The sequence below is a fragment of the Cetorhinus maximus genome, chromosome 8 (assembly GCF_964194155.1).
Source record: "Cetorhinus maximus chromosome 8, sCetMax3.hap1.1, whole genome shotgun sequence".
Taxonomy (NCBI): Eukaryota; Metazoa; Chordata; class Chondrichthyes; order Lamniformes; family Cetorhinidae; genus Cetorhinus; species Cetorhinus maximus.
In genome coordinates this window covers 131,601,948-131,624,825 of record NC_135886.1, presented here as the reverse complement: position 1 = coordinate 131,624,825, position 22,878 = coordinate 131,601,948, and the positions used below count along the sequence as shown (strand labels likewise).

Below are 22,878 nucleotides of genomic sequence, written 5' to 3'. Positions count from 1 at the left end.
GGTCTGGAGTCACATGTAGGCCAGACTAGGTAAGGATGCAGATTTCCTTCCCTAAAGGACACTAGTGAACCAGATGGGTTTTTACAACAATCAACAATGGGTTCATGATCATCCGACTTTTAATTCCAGATTTTTATTGAATTCAAATGGGATTCAAACCCGGGACCCCAGAGCATTATCCTGGGTCTCTGGAATGCTAGTCATTGACAATATCACTATGCCGCCGCCTCCCCAATGAAAAATACAATTAATGTACAATTTACAGAGCATTCAAATCATGTACGTTGAAACCTCCTGGTTGAAAATTTAATGGAGCAGTAATAGCAGAAAGTTCAAATGGTCAATTTAGAGAAATTAATCCTTCAATGAAATTTTAGTGCATAAACTCAATTGATTGCATACTGCTTAAAAAGATGAAGTTCTTGTGAAAGATCTTTTGCTGGACCCAAACTAGACGAATGTTTTGTAAATTGCAACAAAGGGATCAATGTACAAACAAAATTAAGTTCTTTATAACTTTGGCACCAATTTCCCAAGCAACGTTCCACTGCTCTCGAGATTTTCACTATGAAACTAATTAACTTATCCTTTTGCCTCTATAGGCAATATTAACTTTTAATTAATTGAAGTTTCATGATATCGAATTCATTATAAGCAGATTTCCGTACATCAACAACTAAAGTGATGACATCAAAAATTTCAACTTTGCAGAAGTATTATATTGAAAGGTATATTGGTTTATTTTAGTCTCAGAAACAAATAACATGCACATCCCAATTGAAGAATGTAGTGTTCTTATATGATGAATAGTGACTTGGAATTCTTACCGTTGCAAATTTGTGTCCAAAACTTATCCACTCCTTTTCAATGAGTGCTTCAAAACCTTTAGCTGTTCGATAAAAGCTATCAAGCATCAGTAGAGCCAGAGAAGTAAGCTGTGCAGTACGGTCCCAGCCGTCACTGCAATGTATCAATGCTGAACTTTTCCCAGATGAAACCTTATCTGCTACTCGAATTGCCCCTGCCAGAACAAACTACATATAAAAATATAAGTTGTACAATGTGTTTTTAAAAAATGGATATGTTTCTGAATTTTAAATGGAAATAACAATGCAAACTAGTGATCATGTTAAGAAATTCATAACTTAATTCAAAGCTTGCACAGAAAACTCAACTGGTACAATTAACTAAAGACAAGGAGAAGTTATTTGTGTGAATATTATGTTAATTGTTACACCTTATTAAAAAACTCAAGGATTGGACGGTTTATATGTAAAAAAAAAACTCAACTAAGATGCTCACCAAAAACTAGATTACTGGATGTTCATCTTATTTCTTTAGTTTACATTTTAATTTCCAACTTCTTTAAAAATAATCTCTAAGTAACTAATGCTATATAAAGCCACTATTTACAAATCAGAATCTCACCTTAATATGTTCTAACCAGTGCGTTGATTCAAGACTTGACAGCCAGTGGGATTCCTCTACACTAGGGTACACAATGTCCTTTAACTTCCTTAGAGATTCCCTCATCACATGAATATTATGAATGTCGAGGAAGATGATCTCTGCTCTCTGATAGGCATCGTCACCTTCGTAGCCCCCTCCTGTGGCCTGAAGAGAGTGTGGGATTTAATAAGGGCTTTCTTCTCAATTACTTGCAATGCAAACTAGCCTTTGTAACTAAACAAGAAAAGCAGACATTGTACAATGTTGGGCAGGGCAGCAATACACACATCAAAAGTTGAACACTAATTTAAACATAGTGGATATTAACCTATTTAAATGTTGTAAAATATTCTCTCAATTTACAGGAAGGTTTAAATACGCTGGAATTTAATATCGCCTTAATGAATTCCAAAGAAAGATAATGAAACATTTAAAATGTTTTTCACAATAATTTACATGCAATGGGCCTTTGATTAATATACTAGCTTTTTAATAGAATGAATGATGTCAGAGCTGTAACTTTGGCAGCAGTTAAATGTGGAACATGATGTAGTTAGATGGTAACTTTAGAGATTTAATGTAGTTAATATGTGGGCTGATAATACATTTCAGTACAGGTATTGCAATACGCAATGTTGTTAAATTGTTTCAATGGTTACAATAGAAAGGTTTCAACTGTGCAAAATTACAGATACTTCTAAACCATTCCCTTCAAGCGTGGGCCAGAATTAAATATTGACACAGTTACTTTTGCTTTTCATTCATTTTCAATGCCTTTATCTTAAATTTTGTTCAGTTATCAGTAATCCTTTTATTTTATATTGCTACTTTTTCACGACTTTTAAATGAGGTCTTTTAAACAATTACCTTCAATATCAGACTGGAACACCGTGGACCATTTTACTATTTCAAACAATACTAGTCTTGTAAAAGATGACCTGGCAATGAAACCAGCCCTCTGAGAACAGTACAACGGCATAACCTGACCCTAAAATACAGACTAGGCATGGGTGTCGGACAGTATTAGGATTCGTACAGATAACCATCTAATTGACAAACAGACGCTCAGTGCTCCCTGCTACAGCTCTATTTATTCTTTTGGAAGTGATTAATAGATTGTAGAGTGTGTGAAGAAGGGATGGGTGGAAAATTTGTTAAGATTGTAATAGAGGAAACTAAAGTGGAGCAGCTTTCTTGCGTAGTTACACAATGTGACCCAGTAATAAACAAAAATCAGGGAACATGCAACACAGAATGCAGAAGAGAAAACTATCCTAATCTCTAAAAGCAAGTCACTATATTTTTTTTTTCTTGGGATGTCAGAAACACGGACAAAGCTGCATTTATTGCCGATCTTTAGTGGCCCCAAGTAGAGAGTAGTGGGCCTTCTCTTAATGATTGTGCAATTGGGCAGCTTGCTACAAAAGCAAAATACTGTGGATGCTGGATGAAATAAAAATGGAAAGTGCTGGAAATACCGAGCAGGTCTGGCAACATCTGTGGAAATGTTCTGGTGAAGAGTCATCAACCTGAACTCTCTCGTCAGATGCTGCTAGATCTGCTGCATATTTCCAGCATTTTCTGTTTTCACATGAGCAGCTTGCTAGGTCATTGCAGAGGGCACGCAGAGTGTGTGGGCTACAAAGTAATGTGGACTCATTACATATAAGCCGGTTCCTGAAGAACATTCATTAAAAAACTGTCATTGCTTCTAAGTTACCAGCCTATTACCCTAACCACTACACCATCTTACCCTTAAGTGCACAATGCTTCTGCTTTTACATTGTTACACACCTTGTTGGCTACTGCATTAACACTTGGTCTTGCGTCAAAGATGGTTAACTTCTGGGTCTGCCCATTGGACTCTCTAATAATATCAAGATATTTTTCATCATCTTTGCTGCGCTTCCCACTCATGCCAACCAGAGGCTGACTACAACGAACAATCACGGCTTGATTGTCTGGATGTATCCAGGATAACACCTGAAACAGATGCAAACACAGGTCATTACAAAAGTTGATTTTTAAAACTGAATTTATGGTTATTTCATGCGGCTGCGCAAACCAAAACCCAGAGCGAAACTTGGCTTGCGGGTCATATGCTTTTTTTTGTATGCTGAAAACAAGATGACGACATATCAATCTCAGCAGTAAGAGGTCCAGTAACACTTTTGGGATTTTATTATTATTAACAAGAATAAAACAAAACTTAAGAACACAAGATTACAGTTTCATAATTAAGGCTAGTCTCTCCTCTTGGTCAGACCCACAAGTAATCACCTTCCAGGCAACACTCCCTTATAGATAAAAACAAAAAGCTAAAAGCTACTGCGGATGCTGGAAATCCAAAACAAAAACAGAATTACCTGGAAAAACTCAGCAGGTCTGGCAGCATCAGCGGAGAAGAAATCAGTCAACGTTTCGAGCCTTCATGGCCCTTCAGCAGAACTGAAGCATAGTTAGAAGAAGGGAGAAATATAAATTGGTTTAAGGTGGGTGGTGGGGGGGAGAGAGACACATTGAGGGTGTGGTGATTGTGGAGATGAGCAGATAATCAAAAGATGTCAAAGACAAAAGGGTCAAAGAGGTGTCGAAGGTGGTGACATTTGTCTGAGAAAAGTGCTAATTAAGAATGGAAGACAGGATATTAAAAGTACAGCTCTAGTGGGGGTGGGGTGGAAAGACTAACAAGGTTTTAGTTTAGATTTAAAAATAATGGAAATAGGTGGGGAAAGAAGAATCTATATAAATTATTGAAAAAAAAGGCGGGGGGGGGGGGAAGAAACGGGGTGGGGATGGGGGGAGGGGGAGTTTAAGATCTAAAGTTGTTGAATTCAATATTCAGCCCAGAAGGCTGTAAAGTGCCTAGTCGGAAGATGAGGTGCTGTTCCTCCAGTTTGCGTTGGGCTTCACTGGAACAATGCAGCAAGCCAAGGACAGACATGTGGGCAAGAGAACAGGGTGGAGTGTTAAAATGGCAAGCGACAGGGAGGTTTGGGTCTTTCTTGCGGACAGACCGCAGGTGTTCCGCAAAACGGTCGCCCAGTTTGCGTTTGGTCTCTCCAATGTAGAGGAGACCGCATTGGGAGCAAGGAATGCAGTAGACTAAGTTAGGGGAAATGCAAGTGAAATGCTGCTTCACTTGAAAGGAGTGTTTGGGCCCTTGGACGGTGAGGAGAGAGGAAGTGAAGGGGCAGGTGTTGCATCTTCTGCGTGGGCATGGGGAGGTGCCATAAGTGGGGGTTGAGGAGTAGGGGGTGATGGAGGAGTGGACCAGGGTGTCCCGGAGGGAACGATCCCTACGGAATGCCGTCAGGGGGAGTGAAAGGAAGATGTGTTTGGTGGTGGCATCATGCTGGAGTTGGCGGAAATGGCGGAGGATGATCCTTTGAATGCGGAGGCTGGTGGGGTGATAAGTGAGGACAAGGGGGACCCTATCATGTTTCTGGGAAGGAGGAGAAGGGATATGGGCCGGACACGGTTGAGGGCCCTGTCAACGACCGTGGATGGAAAACCTCGGTTAAGGAAGAAGGAGGACATGTCAGAGGAGCTGTTTTTGAAGGTAGCGTCATCAGAACAGATGTGACGGAGGCGAAGGAACTGAGAGAATGGGATGGAGTCTTTACAAGAAGCGGGGTGTGAGGAGCTGTAGTCGAGGTAGCTGTGGGAGTCGGTAGGCTTGTAATGGATATTGGTGGACAGTCTATCATCAGAAATTGAGACAGAGAGGTCAAGGAAGGGAAGAGAAGTGTCAGAGATGGACCATGTGAAGATGATGGAGGGGTGGAGATTGGAAGCAAAATTAATGAATTTTTCCAGGTCCCGACGAGAGCATGAAGCAGCACCGAAGTAATCATCGATGTACCGGAGAAAGAGTTGTGGGAGGGGGCCGGAGTAGGACTGGAACAAGGAATGTTCCACATACCCCATAAAGAGACAGGCATAGCTGGGGCCCATGCGGGTACCCATAGCCACACCTTTTATTTGGAGGAAGTGAGAGGAGTTAAAGGAGAAATTGTTCAGTGTGAGAACAAGTTCAGCCAGACGGAGGAGAGTAGTGGTGGATGGGGATTGTTCGGGCCTCTGTTCAAGGAAGAAGCTAAGGGCCCTCAGACCATCCTGGTGGGGGATGGAGGTGTAGAGGGATTGGACATCCATGGTGAAGAGGAAGTGGTTGGGGCCAGGGAACTGGAAATTGTTGATGTGACGTAAGGTGTCAGAGGAATCACGGATGTAGGTGGGAAGGGACTGGACAAGGGGAGAGAGAAGGGAGTCAAGATAACGAGAAATGAGTTCCGTGGGGCAGGAACAGGCTGACACGATCGGTCTGCCAGGACAGTTCTGTTTGTGGATTTTGGGTAGGAGGTAGAAGCGGGCCGTCCGAGGTTGGGCGACTATCAAGTTGGAAGCTGTGGGAGGATGATCTCCAGAGGAGATGAGGTCAGTGACAGTCCTGGAAACAATGGCTTGATGTTCTGTGGTGGGGTCATGGTCCAGGGAGAGGTAGGAGGAAATGTCTGCGAGTTGACGCTCAGCCTCCGCGAGGTAGAGGTCAATGCGCCAGACAACAACAGTACCACCATTGTCAGCGGGTTTGATGACAATGTTGGGGTTGGACCTGAGAGAACGGAGTGCAGTGAGTTCAGAGAGAGACAGATTAGAATGGGTGAGAGGAGCAGAGAAATTGAGACGGCTAATGTCACGCCGACAGTTCTCAATGAAAAGATCAAGAGAAGGTAAGAATCCAGAGGGAGGGGTCCAAGTGGAGGGAGAATATTGGAGGTGGGTGAAAGGATCCGTTGAGCGGGGAGAGGACTCCTGCCCAAAGAAGTGAGCACGGAGACGAAGACGGCGGAAGAAGAGTTCAGCATCATGCCGAGCCCGAAATTCATTGAGATGAGGGCGTAAGGGTATGAAACTAAGTCCTTTGTTGAGCACTTAACGTTCAGCATCGGAGAGGGAAAGGTCAGGGGGTATAGTGAATACGCGGCTGGGGCTGGGATTGGAAGATGGGGTGAGGACGGAGGGACAAGCAGGGGTGGAGGGTCCCAGATGGGTGTTGGAGTCGATGAGTTGTTGGAGCTTGCGTTCCTTAGCACTTGAGAGAAAGAGAAAAAGTTTCTTGTTGAGGCGACGGATGAGCTCCAACAACTCATCGACTCCAACACCCATTTGGGACCCTCCACCCCTGCTTGTCCCTCCGTCCTCACCGTTCTCTCAGGTCCAACCCCAACATTGTCATCAAACCCGCTGACAAGGGTGGTACTGTTGTTGTCTGGCGCATTGACCTCTACCTCGCGGAGGCTGAGCGTCAACTCGCAGATATTTCCTCCTACCTCTCCCTGGACCATGACCCCACCACAGAACATCAAGCCATTGTTTCCAGGACTGTCACTGACCTCATCTCCTCTGGAGATCTTCCTCCCACAGCTTCCAACTTGATAGTCGCCCAACCTCGGACGGCCCGCTTCTACCTCCTACCCAAAATCCACAAACAGAACTGTCCTGGCAGACCGATCGTGTCAGCCTGTTCCTGCCCCACGGAACTCATTTCTCGTTATCTTGACTCCTTTCTCTCTCCCCTTGTCCAGTCCCTTCCCACCTACATCCGTGATTCCTCTGACACCTTACGTCACATCAACAATTTCCAGTTCCCTGGCCCCAACCGCTTCCTCTTCACCATGGATGTCCAATCCCTCTACACCTCCATCCCCCACCAGGATGGTCTGAGGGCCCTTAGCTTCTTCCTTGAACAGAGGCCCGAACAATCCCCATCCACCACTACTCTCCTCCGTCTGGCTGAACTTGTTCTCACACTGAACAATTTCTCCTTTAACTCCTCTCACTTCCTCCAAATAAAAGGTGTGGCTATGGGTACCCGCATGGGCCACAGCTATGCCTGTCTCTTTATGGGGTATGTGGAACATTCCTTGTTCCAGTCCTACTCCGGCCCCCTCCCACAACTCTTTCTCCGGTACATCGATGATTACTTCGGTGCTGCTTCATGCTCTCGTCGGGACCTGGAAAAATTTATTAATTTTGCTTCCAATCTCCACCCCTCCATCATCTTCACATGGTCCATCTCTGACACTTCTCTTCCCTTCCTTGACCTCTCTGTCTCAATTTCTGATGATAGACTGTCCACCAATATCCATTACAAGCCTACCGACTCCCACAGCTACCTCGACTACAGCTCCTCACACCCCGCTTCTTGTAAAGACTCCATCCCATTCTCTCAGTTCCTTCGCCTCTGTCGCATCTGTTCTGATGACGCTACCTTCAAAAACAGCTCCTCTGACATGTCCTCCTTCTTCCTTAACCGAGGTTTTCCATCCACGGTCGTTGACAGGGCCCTCAACCGTGTCCGGCCCATATCCCTTCTCCTCCTTCCCAGAAACATGATAGGGTCCCCCTTGTCCTCACTTATCACCCCACCAGCCTCCGCATTCAAAGGATCATCCTCCGCCATTTCCGCCAACTCCAGCATGATGCCACCACCAAACACATCTTCCCTTTACTCCCCCTGACGGCATTCCGTAGGGATCGTTCCCTCCGGGACACCCTGGTCCACTCCTCCATCACCCCCTACTCCTCAACCCCCACTTATGGCACCTCCCCATGCCCACGCAGAAGATGCAACACCTGCCCCTTCACTTCCTCTCTCCTCACCGTCCAAGGGCCCAAACACTCCTTTCAAGTGAAGCAGCATTTCACTTGCATTTCCCCTAACTTAGTCTACTGCATTCCTTGCTCCCAATGCGGTCTCCTCTACATTGGAGAGACCAAACGCAAACTGGGCGACCGTTTTGCGGAACACCTGCGGTCTGTCCGCAAGAAAGACCCAAACCTCCCTGTCGCTTGCCATTTTAACACTCCACCCTGTTCTCTTGCCCACATGTCTGTCCTTGGCTTGCTGCATTGTTCCAGTGAAGCCCAACGCAAACTGGAGGAACAGCACCTCATCTTCCGACTAGGCACTTTACAGCCTTCTGGGCTGAATATTGAATTCAACAACTTTAGATCTTAAACTCCCCCTCCCCCCATCCCCACCCCGTTTCTTCCCCCCCTCCCCACCCCTTTTTTTTCAATAATTTATATAGATTCTTCTTTCCCCACCTATTTCCATTATTTTTAAATCTAAACTAAAACCTTGTTAGTCTTTCCACCCCACCCCCACTAGAGCTGTACTTTTAATATCCTGTCTTCCATTTTTAATTAGCACTTTTCTCAGACAAATGTCACCACCTTCGACACCTCTTTGACCCTTTTGTCTGTGACATCTTTTGATTATCTGCTCACCTCCACAATCACCACACCCTCAATGTGTCTCTCCCCCGCCCCCCACTCCCACCCACCTTAAACCAATTTATATTTCTCCCTTCTTCTAACTATGCTTCAGTTCTGCCGAAGGGCCATGAAGGCTCGAAACGTTGACTGATTTCTTCTCCGCCGATGCTGCCAAACCTGCTGAGTTTTTCCAGGTAATTCTGTTTTTGTTTTGGACTCCCTTATAGATGTTTAACTATAAGAAATCCAGTATTATTAGCTGCAGCTTTAATAGAGGCATACCACATGGCCTGTAGCTCTCTTCCACTCTGCTATGGAATCAGAATAAAACTGCTTGTTGCAGCCCAAGACTTTTTTGGCTTGACTGGATGACTGGTTCAAACAGCACCTCCTCCTAGCCCAGAGCTAACAGCTCCCAACTCAACAGCTCAAACAGCTCCAGCTGCTACCTCAACAGCTCAAACTTTAAAATACCTTTTTTCCCCTTTCATCTCAAGTTCCATAGTTCTCACCTTTTTGAAACTCAAATCCTGCCAAATATAAAATTTTTCCTGTCTCTATTTTGTCTTTGTTTTTGGGTCAAAAAAATATAATATGCCCCCCCTCTTTTTACCCATGAAACTCCTGTAAGATGCAAACAAGTTTCTTGTCACTTCTGACCTCCCCTTTGATACTCAAACTCTCAACTTATCTAAAAATGCAAATGTTAGATCCAACCTATTTACTTGCACCTCAAACCTAACACTTCTATCCTTTTATAAAAACAAAAAGCTACTGTGGATGCTGGACCTCCCTGTCGCTTGCCATTTTAACACTCCACCCTGTTCTCTTGCCCACATGTCTGTCCTTGGCTTGCTGCATTGTTCCAGTGAAGCCCAACGCAAACTGGAGGAAAAGCACCTCATCTTCCGACTAGGCACTTTACAGCCTTCCGGGCTGAATATTGAATTCAACAACTTTAGATCTTAAACTCCCCCTCCCCCCATCCCCACCCCGTTTCTCCCCACCCCCCCCTTTTTTTTCAATAATTTATATAGATTCTTCTTTCCCCACCTATTTCCATTATTTTTAAACCTAAAACTAAAACCTTGTTAGTCTTTCCACCCCACCCCCACTAGAGCTGTACTTTGAGTGTCCTGTCTTCCATTCTTAATTAGCACTTTTCTTAGACAAATATCACCACCTTCAACACCTCTTTGATCCTTTTGTCTGTGACATCTTTTGATTATCTGCTCCTATCATGGCTTGCTTATCTCCACAATCACCACACCCTCAACTTCTCTCTTCCCCCCCGCCCCCCCCACCTTAAACCAGCTTATATTTCTCCTTTCTCCTAACTATGCTTCAGTTCTGCCGAAGGGCCGTGAAGGCTCGAAACGTTAACTGATTTCTTCTCCACCGATGCTGCCAGACTTCTATCCTTTTCATGTTTCAACCTCCCCAGACAACTTGTTTCCTATCAATCTCTGCCCAGCTTAATTAAATCATAAACACACACAAACAGACTTTACAGAATAACACAATATTCCCCAAAAATATTTTTTTAAAAACATCCATTTCTCTCAATATCTACAAAATAAATAACACTTGGAATACAATAACCGAGCCTCACTTTATCCACACACCATGCCCCTAACCACCCACTTCCTTCTTCCACTAAAAAAAGGCACTCTAATTATCTGTTGACGACAAATAAATAATTAAATTCATGGCATTCCACAGCAGAACTGATCAAAGCACCGCTTCACCAATCTTGGAGGCACAAGGCTTAGTATGAAAGCCTTTTCCAATCCATGTTCACTTATTGCACAGAATTAAAACATGGTGTTGCTATTTCTGTTTCCTATGTATACAAAGCCAAGATGAGGTTCTTAGCTTGGTGATTCAACATTATCTTTGTTATGTGACTACATGGTGACAAAGATTCTATTTTTGTCTTGCAAGAGTCATTGTGTTGGGAATTTTGTGACAACTGCTCACTTCAAGAAAGAAGTGAAAGAAATAATATTATTATTGTATTTTTATATGTATTATGGATAATTCACATTTAAGAAAACTAAAAACTAATTCAAAAAAACTAACTCAAGAGTTCACAAGTCTCTCTCAAATTATCAGGGCAATGTTTTTTGAATAAATTCTGCAGGCTGTAAACAGTCTGTGGATATAATGTACAAGTACTGTATGTGCAATAATATTACATTTCTGAAGAACATTGAACCTATGAAACACATTAGCAATTACAACCAAAAATTTGGAACAAAATCATACAAAACCATATTGGACACAAATATTGCTCATTTTTAAAAATACTTATTTTAAAAAAAAAAAATAAAAATACCTTGTTCAAACTGTTAACAATTAAGACAATATTCTGGTTTGAAGTGACAGCACTCCTTTAGTTGCACTGCATATGTATGGTCAAATTAAATTTTTACTCAAAAAGTAATTTTAAGATCAACTGCACATAAAGATTGTTAACACACTAAAATTTGAACAAGTGCAGATTTTTTGTTCTTTCATGGGGTGTGGGCGTCACTGGTTAGGCCAGCATTTATTGCCCATCCCTACTTGCCGTTGAGAAGGCGGTGGTGAGCTGCCTTCTTGCACCACTGCAGTCCATGTGATGTAGGTACACCCACAGTGCTGTTAGGGAGGGAGTTCCAGGATTTTGACCCAGCAAGCATGAAGGAACAGCAATATATTTCCAAGTCAGGATGGTGTGTAGCTTGGAGGGGAACCTGCAGGTGGCAGTGCCCCCATGCATCTGCTGCCCTTGTTCTTCTAGGTGGTAGAGGTCACAGGGTTGGAAGGTGCTGTCTAAAAAGCCTTGGTGGGTTGCTGCAGTACATCTTGTAGATGGTACACACTGCTGCCACTGTGGGTCAGTGGTGCAGCAAGTGGATGTAGGAGGTGGTTAGTCTGAGCCAATCATCAATTCCTGCCATTGCACATTGGGAGTCGAAGCATACTTTTACTTGTTTTCTAACAGAGTAAAGATGACACTTTCCTTTTTTCACTTTGGAAATGAGGACCTGTTGAAGTAAGATGCTCCATCTGGGATTGAAAAAAGTTCCTGCCCTTTTCAAAAAATTAAGGGACCACTCAAATTAATTATTCATTTCTTCAGATGTCAGGGATTTTGCCAAAAATAAAGGACAAAATATATTTTCCCTTTTCACATCCTGCACGTTGAAGCTTCTTAATGAATTGCCTACTAGAATGTTTGTCAATATATTACATTAAAAATATTCTATTAATGGAACACAGAACATATCTCCCCCAGAACTGTAGTTAAGTCAAATCCCAAGCTTTTGGGAGAGGCTGAAGTCTTCATATGTAAACTTTAATGGAAATTGCGCTGGAAAATACAGAAGGCAGTTCAATGGATTAATTTAACCGTGTAGTGAATTATGTAATTTATTTGCTAAACCCATATTTTACACAAGAAACTTCAGTTACTGAAGGAAAAATAGGCAGATGAAAAAGAGCATATTGAATGATTTATGAGGACCCAGGGCGAATCATAAGATGATATGCTTTCACCCAAAAAAAATGCATTGACACAGGCTGTGAAAGGGAAGCGTAGCACTTTTAACATTGGAAATGCCTATCACTGCACCACTTAGAGAAGCAAAAAGCATTTAGAATGAGATTCCAATGAAACACACACCCATGTATTTAGTACAGTAGGGTAATCATAATTTAAATTGAAAATGTTGGTTTTTAACAAATCAATAAAAAATATTTCATGCAGTTCAACTTGAAATTTTGAGAAATGGGAAACAGGACAGGTTGGAGAAAAGAAATGGGGGTCTCGGAAACAGCAACGTGTTCAAACAGATTCCCTTATGATATTTTATTTTAAAAAGGAATTCGGTATGAAAGGTAAATGGATAGTTATCACCAGATATTATTATATGTTTTATGTAATATATGTTAATGAATATATATTATATATACACCCACCGGTAATCGACCCTTGGACCTGAAGGCTGCAACTTTTCGCAGATCATCATCATTGGCACTTCCTGGAACCACTAAGGTGGGTGGATAGGTGTCACAAAGCTCATAGTATTGATTTATGTTCGTGATTCTCCATTTCCGCTTTTCGTCAGGTAAGCCCTGTAAGAATATAAAATAAAAACAAAACTTAAATAAAGTGACTAAGAGCAAATCAAAAGCATCATTCACATTATCTAAAACATAGAAATAAACTTCCTTTTGTCAAATATCTTAAACTAAAATAATAGGAGTAATATTGTACTTGAATCCATTTCCATATGCCACAGGTGGAAAATTATACTACCTCCTATTAAGGTAGTCAAGGTCAATTAGGGATGGGCAATAAATGCTGGCCAGCGACGCCCACATCCCTTGAATGAATACATTTTTTCTTAAAAGTCTGCCCAATATTATATTATAGGGTAGTTTTCTCTGAAGAAGATTTAATCTTCACGAAAAAGGCGTTGTTTAATGCCAAATATGGGAAGGGAACTTAGTCAAGATACTACACATGTCAAGGTTCTTAAAGGTTCAGCATCCCAAGTGATTTCTTGCCCCCTCCCCATTACATGGCAAAATCTCCATTTGCATATGGAAATTTAATGAATGAATGATATTAGTAAATAACAGGTACCAGTTAGACAAAACGTTAAACCAAGTTAATTAACTGGAATTGTGAAAGCTGTCCTGCTTAAAGGGGGGGAGCGGTGGCAGGGAGTAAGAAGGAGCACACTTCTCCCCAAACCCCACCCACCAAAGTATTGTCCTATCTTAAAAGAAAACATCATCCTCAGGAGAATTCCACTTAACATTTAGGGGGAACGAAATATCTGTTCATTTCTTATGAATGAATACAAAACCGATATTATAGATAAAAATATACAATTCTCTTGACATTAAGACTTTCATCCAGAGAATGTAGCTATGCTTTGAATAAAACATACTGTCCCTAGACTTTCCTTTCTGATTAGATGCAGTTGCCTCAGCCAACCACATGAGAATGCTAAAGCACCAGAATTTGGACTTTGAAAGCTTTAACATATTTATAGCAGGCTGAACAAAATTCATCTCAGCACTTACTAATTCAGACGTGGAGAACAGTTCTTACTATTTTCTTTCAGGGATAGGATGAGAACTAAAATTATTCACTCAGTCAGTCTGTCTACCAAGGGTGGTTAACACCAAAAAGAATGCAGCTACAAAACAGCTGGTTGATTTGGGTGCAAACGGGTGCAGAGAAGACCATTAACATCCTGGGAATCCTGCATTGAGTAAATTGCTGGACAACCCCTACTGCCAAGTCCTTGAATGAAAACCAGTTCACTTAAACACATACATCATTTAACAAATAAACTGAACAACTGCAGAGTATAAATAACTTTGAGCTGGTACTGTTCTTAAATGCTCAGCAACCTCACACTAAAGTCCTCCTAGTCTGTATTTATTTTAAATGGGTTACTCACGAATCCATCGCCACTCCCTCAACCCCGCCCACCCCACAACCCCGCCCACCCCACAACCACCCCCTCGAGTAATTTAGTATGATTTTTACATACCAGAACAGCAATCTTATTCTGTATCCTCGTGTGGATCAGAATCCACACAAATCTAGCAGGATCATATTCATTCTAGATGGATATGTACTAAACAGAGTATAAACTTCAACTGAGTGAATTTATTAAACCAGTGAGGGTGGCTGAATAACTCAATAGGTAGTTGTGGTTGACTTTAAGAATAGAAACTAAAATCACAACACACTACCCTAACCCAACTCTCTATAGCACTCCTGACAAATAACAGTGGAAATAAATGTGATGCAGTGGTACAAAATGACAGCAACACACATTTACATAGCAATGTTCTTGTAAATAAACAACCCAAGATGCCACAGAGGTGTAATCAGCCAAAAACGATTTCCAGAATGTGGGGTCTAGACAGCAGAAGGCACAGATAACAATGGTGGGGCAAAGGAACAGAGGAGGGATAGACTGTTCCAGCAGTGGGAAATGGAGGCACAAGGAAGTTCTAGAGATAGAGAAGGGCTGTGCCATAAGAACTTAAAGACAGGGATAAGAATTTTTAAACAGAGACTTTGGTGGATCTGGAGCCAATGTATGTCAGCAAATGGTGGCAGCCACGTGGGACACGTAAAGGATTGGACACAGGGAGCAAAGTACTGGATGAATTGAAGTTTACGGAGGGAGGAGAATGGGAAGCCAACAGGAGAGCACTGAAATAATCAAACCAGAAGGTGGCAGAGGCATGGATGAGGGTTACAGCAGGAGAGTAGATGAGGCAGAGAGAGAGCCTGGAAATGTTACGAACGAAAGAGATGGTCTTATACTGGAGAGGACATAGGGTTAGAAAGCTCTGCAAGGTCAGCTTGGAGTTCAATAGGACGCCAAGGCTGCAAGCAGTCTGGTTCAGCCTCATCCAGCCACCAATGATGGGGACAGGATTAGTGTCACGGATAGAGAACTTGTGCTGGAGGCCAAAGATGAAGGCTTCAGGTCTTTCCAATGTCTAACTGGAGGAAATTAGATCTTATCAAAGGCTGGACATCTGACAAGCAGTCTGACAATGGAGGGGTGGAGAGAGATCATGGAGAAGTACAGCTGGGCAAATGTGATAGCTGCCCCCATGTCTACAGGTGTTTTGCCAAACAGCAGCGTACAGACAAGATTGAGGGAAGGGCCAAGGACAGATCCTTGGGGAATTCGAGGTAACGGTGTGGCAAAACATGCAACTGCTGGAAATGCTCTGGCTATAATTGGATAGATAAGAGTGGAATCAAGCAAGGCTACTGCCACTGAGGTGGATTACAGAACAGGTGCATAGACTATGTCAAAGACTGCAAGGCAATTGAGGAGGCATAACGCACTGCAGGGAAGACTAGGAGAATGCTACTTTTGAATTTGGTTTTGGTGCTGTGACAGAGACAGAAACCTAATTGGGGAGATTCAAATGTGGAGGTGCGGGAAACTTGAGCATGGAGTTTGGGGACATAAGGTTCAAGGATTTGAGAGAGGCAAGTAATGTTGGAGAGGACAAAGAGGTCAAGTGTGTTTTCTATTCTTCTCAAAGGTAGGGGGTTGATAACTGCTGCTTATGAAAGGTGACAGTAGCTGAGGACAGGGCAATTTACAATGTCAGTTGATACTTGGGACCGTCGAGTGGTCAGGGGCTCAGTGTGAATGAGGCCAAGGGAACAGGAGGTGGAGCTCATGGATAAGATGAGCTTGTAGAAAGGCATGAGAAGAGGGGAAAGAAACTAGAGGAAGACATGTGCTTGGGCTAGAGTACACAGTTGAGGAGAAAAGGGTGAAGAGACAGTTGAATCGCAAACTTGGTGTTAAGAAACCAATCCACACCCACTGAAGGTGGGGCTAGAAGGAGCAGAGGAGAAAGGTTTAAAGAAGCATTGGTAATGGGGAAAATAAGCCGGAGGTTATTTCTGTTCTCCAAGATGATCCCAGAGGAGTTGACACATTTGGCACAGCAGTGAGGCTCAATAGCTCTGGACATGGTCCAGCCAGATCTAGTGATGGATGGCTAAAAGTTATGCACTAGAGCGCTCAAGTCTGCACTCCTTGAACTTGAAGGCGCAAAGGGCAAAGTGGGGGGGGGGTAAGGGAGTTGGGGTGCAGGCCTGTAACTGGATGTGCCAACAATGATGGGGGAAAGAGTAAAAGTTTTACTGAGGAAAAAGATAAAGGGATTGTAAACTTGACTTTAGTGTTTGGTTGTTGAATGATGTAAAGCAAATTCAATGTTAAATAGCTCACACAATTCCAATTCCAGGTAGGCTGAGTAGGCCCCCCCCGTCATAAAAGTTCACAAAGCAACTCACCTGCCTCTTAAATTCTTCAATTGGGTCATAAACTTTCCACCCATCTTCAGGGTAAGTTTCTTTATTTTCAAATGCAAAAAATTGCTGAAAGCACAAAAGTAATTGTTAGAGCAAAGGATTAATATTTTTGTTCATTTCCTCTATGAGCACAAAATTTTCCTGCTGTATCTTTATGGAATATTCCAATCAGACCTACTGGCCAAAGGAGAGTTCAAAAGATCCAATGAGAAAATCAACACCATGCTGGAGTTGGCAAACTGCATTACTCTAAGCATTTGAAGACAGTACTTTCCATCAGTGAAGTTGTGTTGTTTCTACTGCTGGCTAGTTTCAGAAAGAGGCCAAAAGTAGGGTGGAAAAAATATGACCACCACCAATACCTCCTGCTTTCCACTCTTAATTTGTTCTTGTTTTGTGTTTGCATTTGAGTTTGGTTTGCTAAAGTGATAGTGCCAAAATAATTGAAAAGCATGGATTTGGAAAGGAGCCCATATAAACAATTACTCAGCTGATTACATGTGTTTTAAATTCTGAACATTTGATGTGCCTGTCAATAGCAGCCGCCACATTGAAATTTGCAGGGGTAAATTAATTTGATCACTTGCTGCTCCTCAGTCTGTTAGAACTGAGCTTGTTCAGGTCTGATTTCTTTTTGGGATAGCTCAAGTAAGAAGCTCAAAAGAACAAAACTCACTGTAGATATCCTGCCTAATAGCAGTGTTTTTAATTAATATGTACCAAAAGAGCCTAGAACCTTGATGCCTTAAACCATTTGGTAAGGTCCTGCACCTTGCAAAATGACTGTTTTAAACAGATTTCATACCAAATTGATGGACATCCACTGTAAGAGCTGGAAAATAACATTTTTTAAAAAAAGTTTAGACTAAAAAATAAATCTGGCTGAGCAGTGGTGTCAATGGCATAATCTGGAGGAGGTCAGAGCTGTGAGGATTCAGAAAAATACTTGAGAAGAAATTGTCTGAAGAATAGAAAACCTTGGGTACTTGTTAGAGGAGTGATATCGAGGATTGAATTACAGCCAGGAGTGGGATACTGTTTTACATGGCTACTGTTTTTTATTATAAATTCAGCTCAGAAACTCAATGCAAATAGTTACGATTTGTATATGTCACCAAACTGGGAGGTGCAGTTAATTCTGAGGGACAGCTTCAGGAATACAAACTAAATTGGACAAAATAGGCAAGTACTGATCAATGGCAGATGAGATTTGGTTCAGCCAAGTGTAAAGTGCTACACATTGGAGCAAAAAATATGTAGTCTATGCATTAAATTGAAAGAGTTCGGCACCACACTCAGTTAGTCAGTAAGGAGGATGACAAGACCTTAGAGAGGGTGCAGAGAAGATTGAAATGCATGGTACCCACAGCAGCTGCACACCTGCAACATCTTGATAGAAATACTTTACAATTCCCTACACGCTGCCTTCTGGGTTGCTGTGCATCACACACATGCAGGGCTTAGAACAATCACTGGTTGTAAATAGCAGGGCAGATATGGGGGAGCCAGTGGATAAAGTGTATTTGAATTTTCAAAAAGGTACTCAATAAGGTGCCATACAGGAGGTTATTACACAAAACTAGGGCTCATGGATTGAGTGTCAATTGAAGATTTGTTAATGAACAGAAAACACAGCAGGACTAAATGGGTCATTTTCAAGTTGACGGTGCATGGGAAAACCATCACCCTCAATTCCCCTAGTCATACACCCTCCTAACTTGGAAATATACTGCCGTGCCTTTGCTTCTGCTTGGTCAAAATCATATACCACATATACAGCAAATGGTTCAAGAAGGTGGTTCATGACCATCTTCTCAAGGCCAATTAGAGATGGGTAATAAATGCTAGCGTTGCCAGTAACGCCCACATCCCATGAACAAAAAAAACCTGCCTTAGAGGCAACAAAGGTTCACTAGGCTGATCGCTAAGATGCGAAAAGATCAAATTGACTAGCCCTATATTCCCTAGAGTTTAGAATGTGAGGTGATCTCATTGAGACATAAAATTCTCAAGGGGCTTGACAGGTTGGAGGGTGTTTCCCCTAGCTGGGCAGCTAGAACTAGGGGTCACAGTCTCAGACTAAGAAGTCATTTAGACTGTGATGAGGAGAAATTTCTTCACTCAGATGGTTCTGAATCTTTGGAATTTTCTACCTGAGGGCGAAGGACATGACCTTGTTGAATTGAGGAAAGGGCTTGATAAACATGAAAAATTGGAACAGTCTATGTTCTTATTTGCAAAATACATCTTTGCGTAGCCCCCAAAGACTTAAAGAACTGGACTAAACTATTACTTTTTCCACAGCATAACAGCACATTGGGTTAGTTAAATCCACCTGCTATTTAACCTATAACAAATTCCTGTTGCATGGGATTCCTTTCACTTGCTACACATTTAGATTAATGAAGCTAAAGCCAAATGGATTAATTTGTTACAATTATTCTTTGGAAATATGTTTTGTCATGTTCCAATGTCAATGACTGTAAAGCTTTGTTGAGTCAATATAAGTTACGACATACATAGAGATTCAATTAGTTAAATATGCTCCTTGGAGATGGAGATGAAGAGAAATTTCTTCTCTGAGGGTTGTGAGTATGTGGAATTCTCTTCCCCAGAGAGCAGTGGAAGCAGGATCATTGAGTATTTTCAAGGCTGAGTTAGATAGATTTTTGATTGACAGGGGAATCAAAGGGTATAGCAGGCAGACAGGAAAGTGGAGTTGAGGCCACAATCAGATCACCCATGTTCTTATTGAATGGTGGAGCAAATTTGGGATGCCAAATGGTCTACACCTGCTCCTAATTCAGATGTTCGTATGTATGTTTGTTCATATTAAACTGTGCCCCCTAGTTCTAGGGGAAAAATCCTCTCGGGATCTTATATGCTTCAGTAAGATCACTTCTCAATTCTTCTAAACTCCAATGGATACAGGCTCAGCCTTTCGTCAAAAGACAACGCTTTCATCCCAAAAATCAGTTGAGTGAACCTTCTTTGCACTGCTTCTAATGGAATTATATTCTTTAAATTAGGAAACCAAAATTGTACACAGTACACCAGATGTGGTCTCTCCAATGCCCTATACAACTGTAGCGAAACTTCCCTTTTATGTTCCATCTCCCTCCCTAATCACTTGCTGTACCTACATACTAACTTTCTAACATCCATGTACCAGGGCACCCAGATCCCTCTGTACCAGAGTTCTGAAATCTCTCTCCATTTAAATAATATGCTGCTTTACTATTCTTCCTGCCAAACTGGACAGCTTCATGGTTTCCCATACTTATATTCCGTCTGCCAAATTTTTGCCCATCCACTTAAAACTATCTATGTCCCTTTGCAGAATCCATTATGTCTTTTTGACAACTTCGTCTCCTACCTATCTTTGTACCATCAGCAAATTTAGCTACCATATATTCATCCATGTCAATAATATAAATTGGAAATAGTTGAGGCCCCAGCACCGATCCCTGTCACTCTACTGGTTAAATCTTGCCATCCCAAAAATTATCCATTTATCCCTACTCCTGTTAGCTAACCAACCCTCCAACCATGCTAACATGTTATCCCCTACACCATGAGCTCTTATTTTGTGTGGCAACCTTTGATGTGGCTCCTTATCAAATGCCTTTTGGAAATCCAAGTACACCACATCTATACATTCCCCTTTATCCACATTGCTCGTTGCTTATTACTTCCTCAAAGAACTTCAATAAATTAGTCCAACATATTTTCTCTTTAACAAAATCATGTTGACTCTCTGCATAATGTTTTTTTTCAAGTGTGCTGCTATAACCTCCTTAATAATAGATTCAAGCATTTTCCCTATGACAGATGTTAGGTTAACTGACCTGTAGTTTCCTGCTTTCTGTCTCTCCTTTCTTGAACAAAGGAGTTACATTTGCTATTTTTCAATCTGATGGGATCTTTCCAGAATTTAGGGAATTTTGGAAAATTAAAACCAATGCATCTACTATCTCAGCAGCCACTTCTTTTAAGGTCCTAGGATGAAATCCATCAGGTCCTGGGGACTCGTCAGCCAGTGTTTGTAGTGAGTTCTAATAGTTTTCCCAGTACCCTTTCCCTGGTGATGGTGATTGTTTTAGGTTCCTCCCTCCCTTTCACCTCCTGATTTACAAGTATTTCTGGAATGTTATTTGTGTCTTCTACAGTGAAGTCAGATACAAAATATCTGTTCAACCCTTCTGCTATTTCCTTGCTTCCCATTAGTTCTCCATTCTCACTCGCCAGGGGACCAATGCTCACTTTAGTTACTCTTTTCCTTTTTAATTACTTGTAGAAACTCTTACAAATCTGTTTATATTTCTAGCCAGCTTTATCTCATCTGCTAATTTCTTCCTCAATATTTTTAGTCACTCTTAGATTTTTTTTTATGTTCTATACAATCTTCTCATCTGCCACTAACCTTCGCAGCACTGTATGCATTTTCTTTCAATTTGATATTTTTCACTTCCTGGCCTCAGATTAAGAAATATGTTGGGCAAAGCTCCACATCAGATCTTAATCTAGGTTGCTGCTTCAGTGCAGCACTGGGGGAAGTATTACATTGGTGACTTAGAGGGGAATGGAGGCCCCACATTCTGGAATGGCCTCTCTAAAAGCGCCTGAATCTCTACCTCTCTCTCCTCCTTTAAGATTCTCCTTAAAGTCCACCTTTGGGACCAAAGCTTTGCTCATCCTTCCTCTCTTCTCCCTTGGCTGTTTACTGTCTGATTACACCACTGTGATGAGCCTCAAGACTTTTTTCTACGTTATGGGCCTATATGAATGCAAATTGTCACCGTAATGTACCACAAGGCTGGTTCATAAATATTACAATAACATAGTATTTGATGATCATTAATTTGTTATGTCCACAGCAGATGTTTATTGCTGCGTAAACCAAATCCCAGAGGGATACTTGGCTTATGGGCCATACCTTTTTTTTTATATTCTGAAAACAAGAAGATGTACTGATCCCAGCAGCATGAAGTCCAGTAACACTTTTGGGATTTTAAATATTAAAAGTAAAAGTTTTATTAACAAGAATAAAAGAAAACTTAAGCACACGAGATTACAATTGCACAATTAAAGTTAGTCTTGCAAAACATTCCCCCAAAAGACTCCCTACCTAGTCAGACCCACAAATAAACACCTTCCAGGCAACAGTCCCTTATAGATGTTTAACTATAAAAATCCAGTATTATCCAAGGCAAATTGTTGTAGCTTTAATAGAGGCATACCACATGACCGCAAACTCTCTCCTACTCTGCTTTGGAAATCCAAAACTTCAGAACAAGGCTGCTTATTGCAGCCCAAGTCTTTTCTGGCTTGACTGGATGGCTGATTCGAACTGCATCTTCTCCAGCCTAGAGTTGTTTCCAGGAGATCTTCCTCAATGCCAAAAGCCCACAGCTACCAGCTCCAGCCATCAGCAACAAACAGCTGTAAGTTTTCCACAGTAACTCTAAAATAGCTTTTTCCCCCTTTCATCCCAAGTTCCATTGTTCTCACACCTCTTTGAAACTCAAATCCTTCCAAATATAAAATCTTTTGTTTTGTGTCTGCTTTCAGGTCAATAAAATGTAATATGCCCTCTTCAGTTTATCCATGGAACTCCTGAAAGATGCAAACGTGTTTCTTGTTCCCTCTGACTTACCTTTGATATTCAAACTCTCAACTTATCTAAAAATTCAAATGTTAGATCCAACCTATTCACCTGTACCTCTGACCAACATCTCTATCCTTTCATTTTAATCCCCCCAGACAACCTGTCTTCTAGTAACCTTCCCCAGCTTAACTAAACACACACACTCTTCCCCAAAATATTTTTAAAAACATCGCAACTTCAAATTGATTTGAGTCAGGTCTAAGTTTGTGGAACATACAGGTTGAGTATCCTTTATCCGTGCATCCAAAAATCCAACGTTCTTTGCATGGGAAGTCTGTGACCTGAGCCGACACAAACATTGCTGACCAGACCCAACCTTTAGCACGGAAAGTCTTGTTTGCCTTTCAGCTGCTGAGAGAGTTTTTGCTTCTGACCCAAACCCTATCATGCCAACTAAGTTCAACCAAGAAAATGCTGCCCCTTGGGCAAGTAACGATATTGGTTCCAAATGGAATCAGCAGGTCTTCGGAAGTGCAGGTATGAGTTCCAAGTCCGATCTAATAGAGGCTGCTTTCCCTTACTTCACAACTGTTTACCATACTGAGGGACACAAAACCTTTTCTCCAACTCATTACTAGCTAGGTTTCCACAAGTCACTACTTAT

The 22,878-nt window shown here is 41.8% G+C and overlaps 1 protein-coding gene across 1 annotated transcript in view; it reads right to left on the bottom strand.

Moving 5' to 3' along the window:
• Positions 1-22,878, bottom strand: part of mtm1 (myotubularin 1) — an 84,868-nt gene that overhangs the window by 18,506 nt on the left and 43,484 nt on the right. Inside the window, exons 7-11 of the mRNA XM_078547658.1 lie at positions 16,589-16,672; positions 12,703-12,858; positions 3,244-3,432; positions 1,429-1,614; positions 828-1,034 (exon numbers count right to left, since the gene is read on the bottom strand). Coding sequence (XP_078403784.1) covers positions 828-1,034; positions 1,429-1,614; positions 3,244-3,432; positions 12,703-12,858; positions 16,589-16,672 — 822 coding nt within the window. The remainder of the gene's footprint in view (positions 1-827; positions 1,035-1,428; positions 1,615-3,243; positions 3,433-12,702; positions 12,859-16,588; positions 16,673-22,878) is intronic.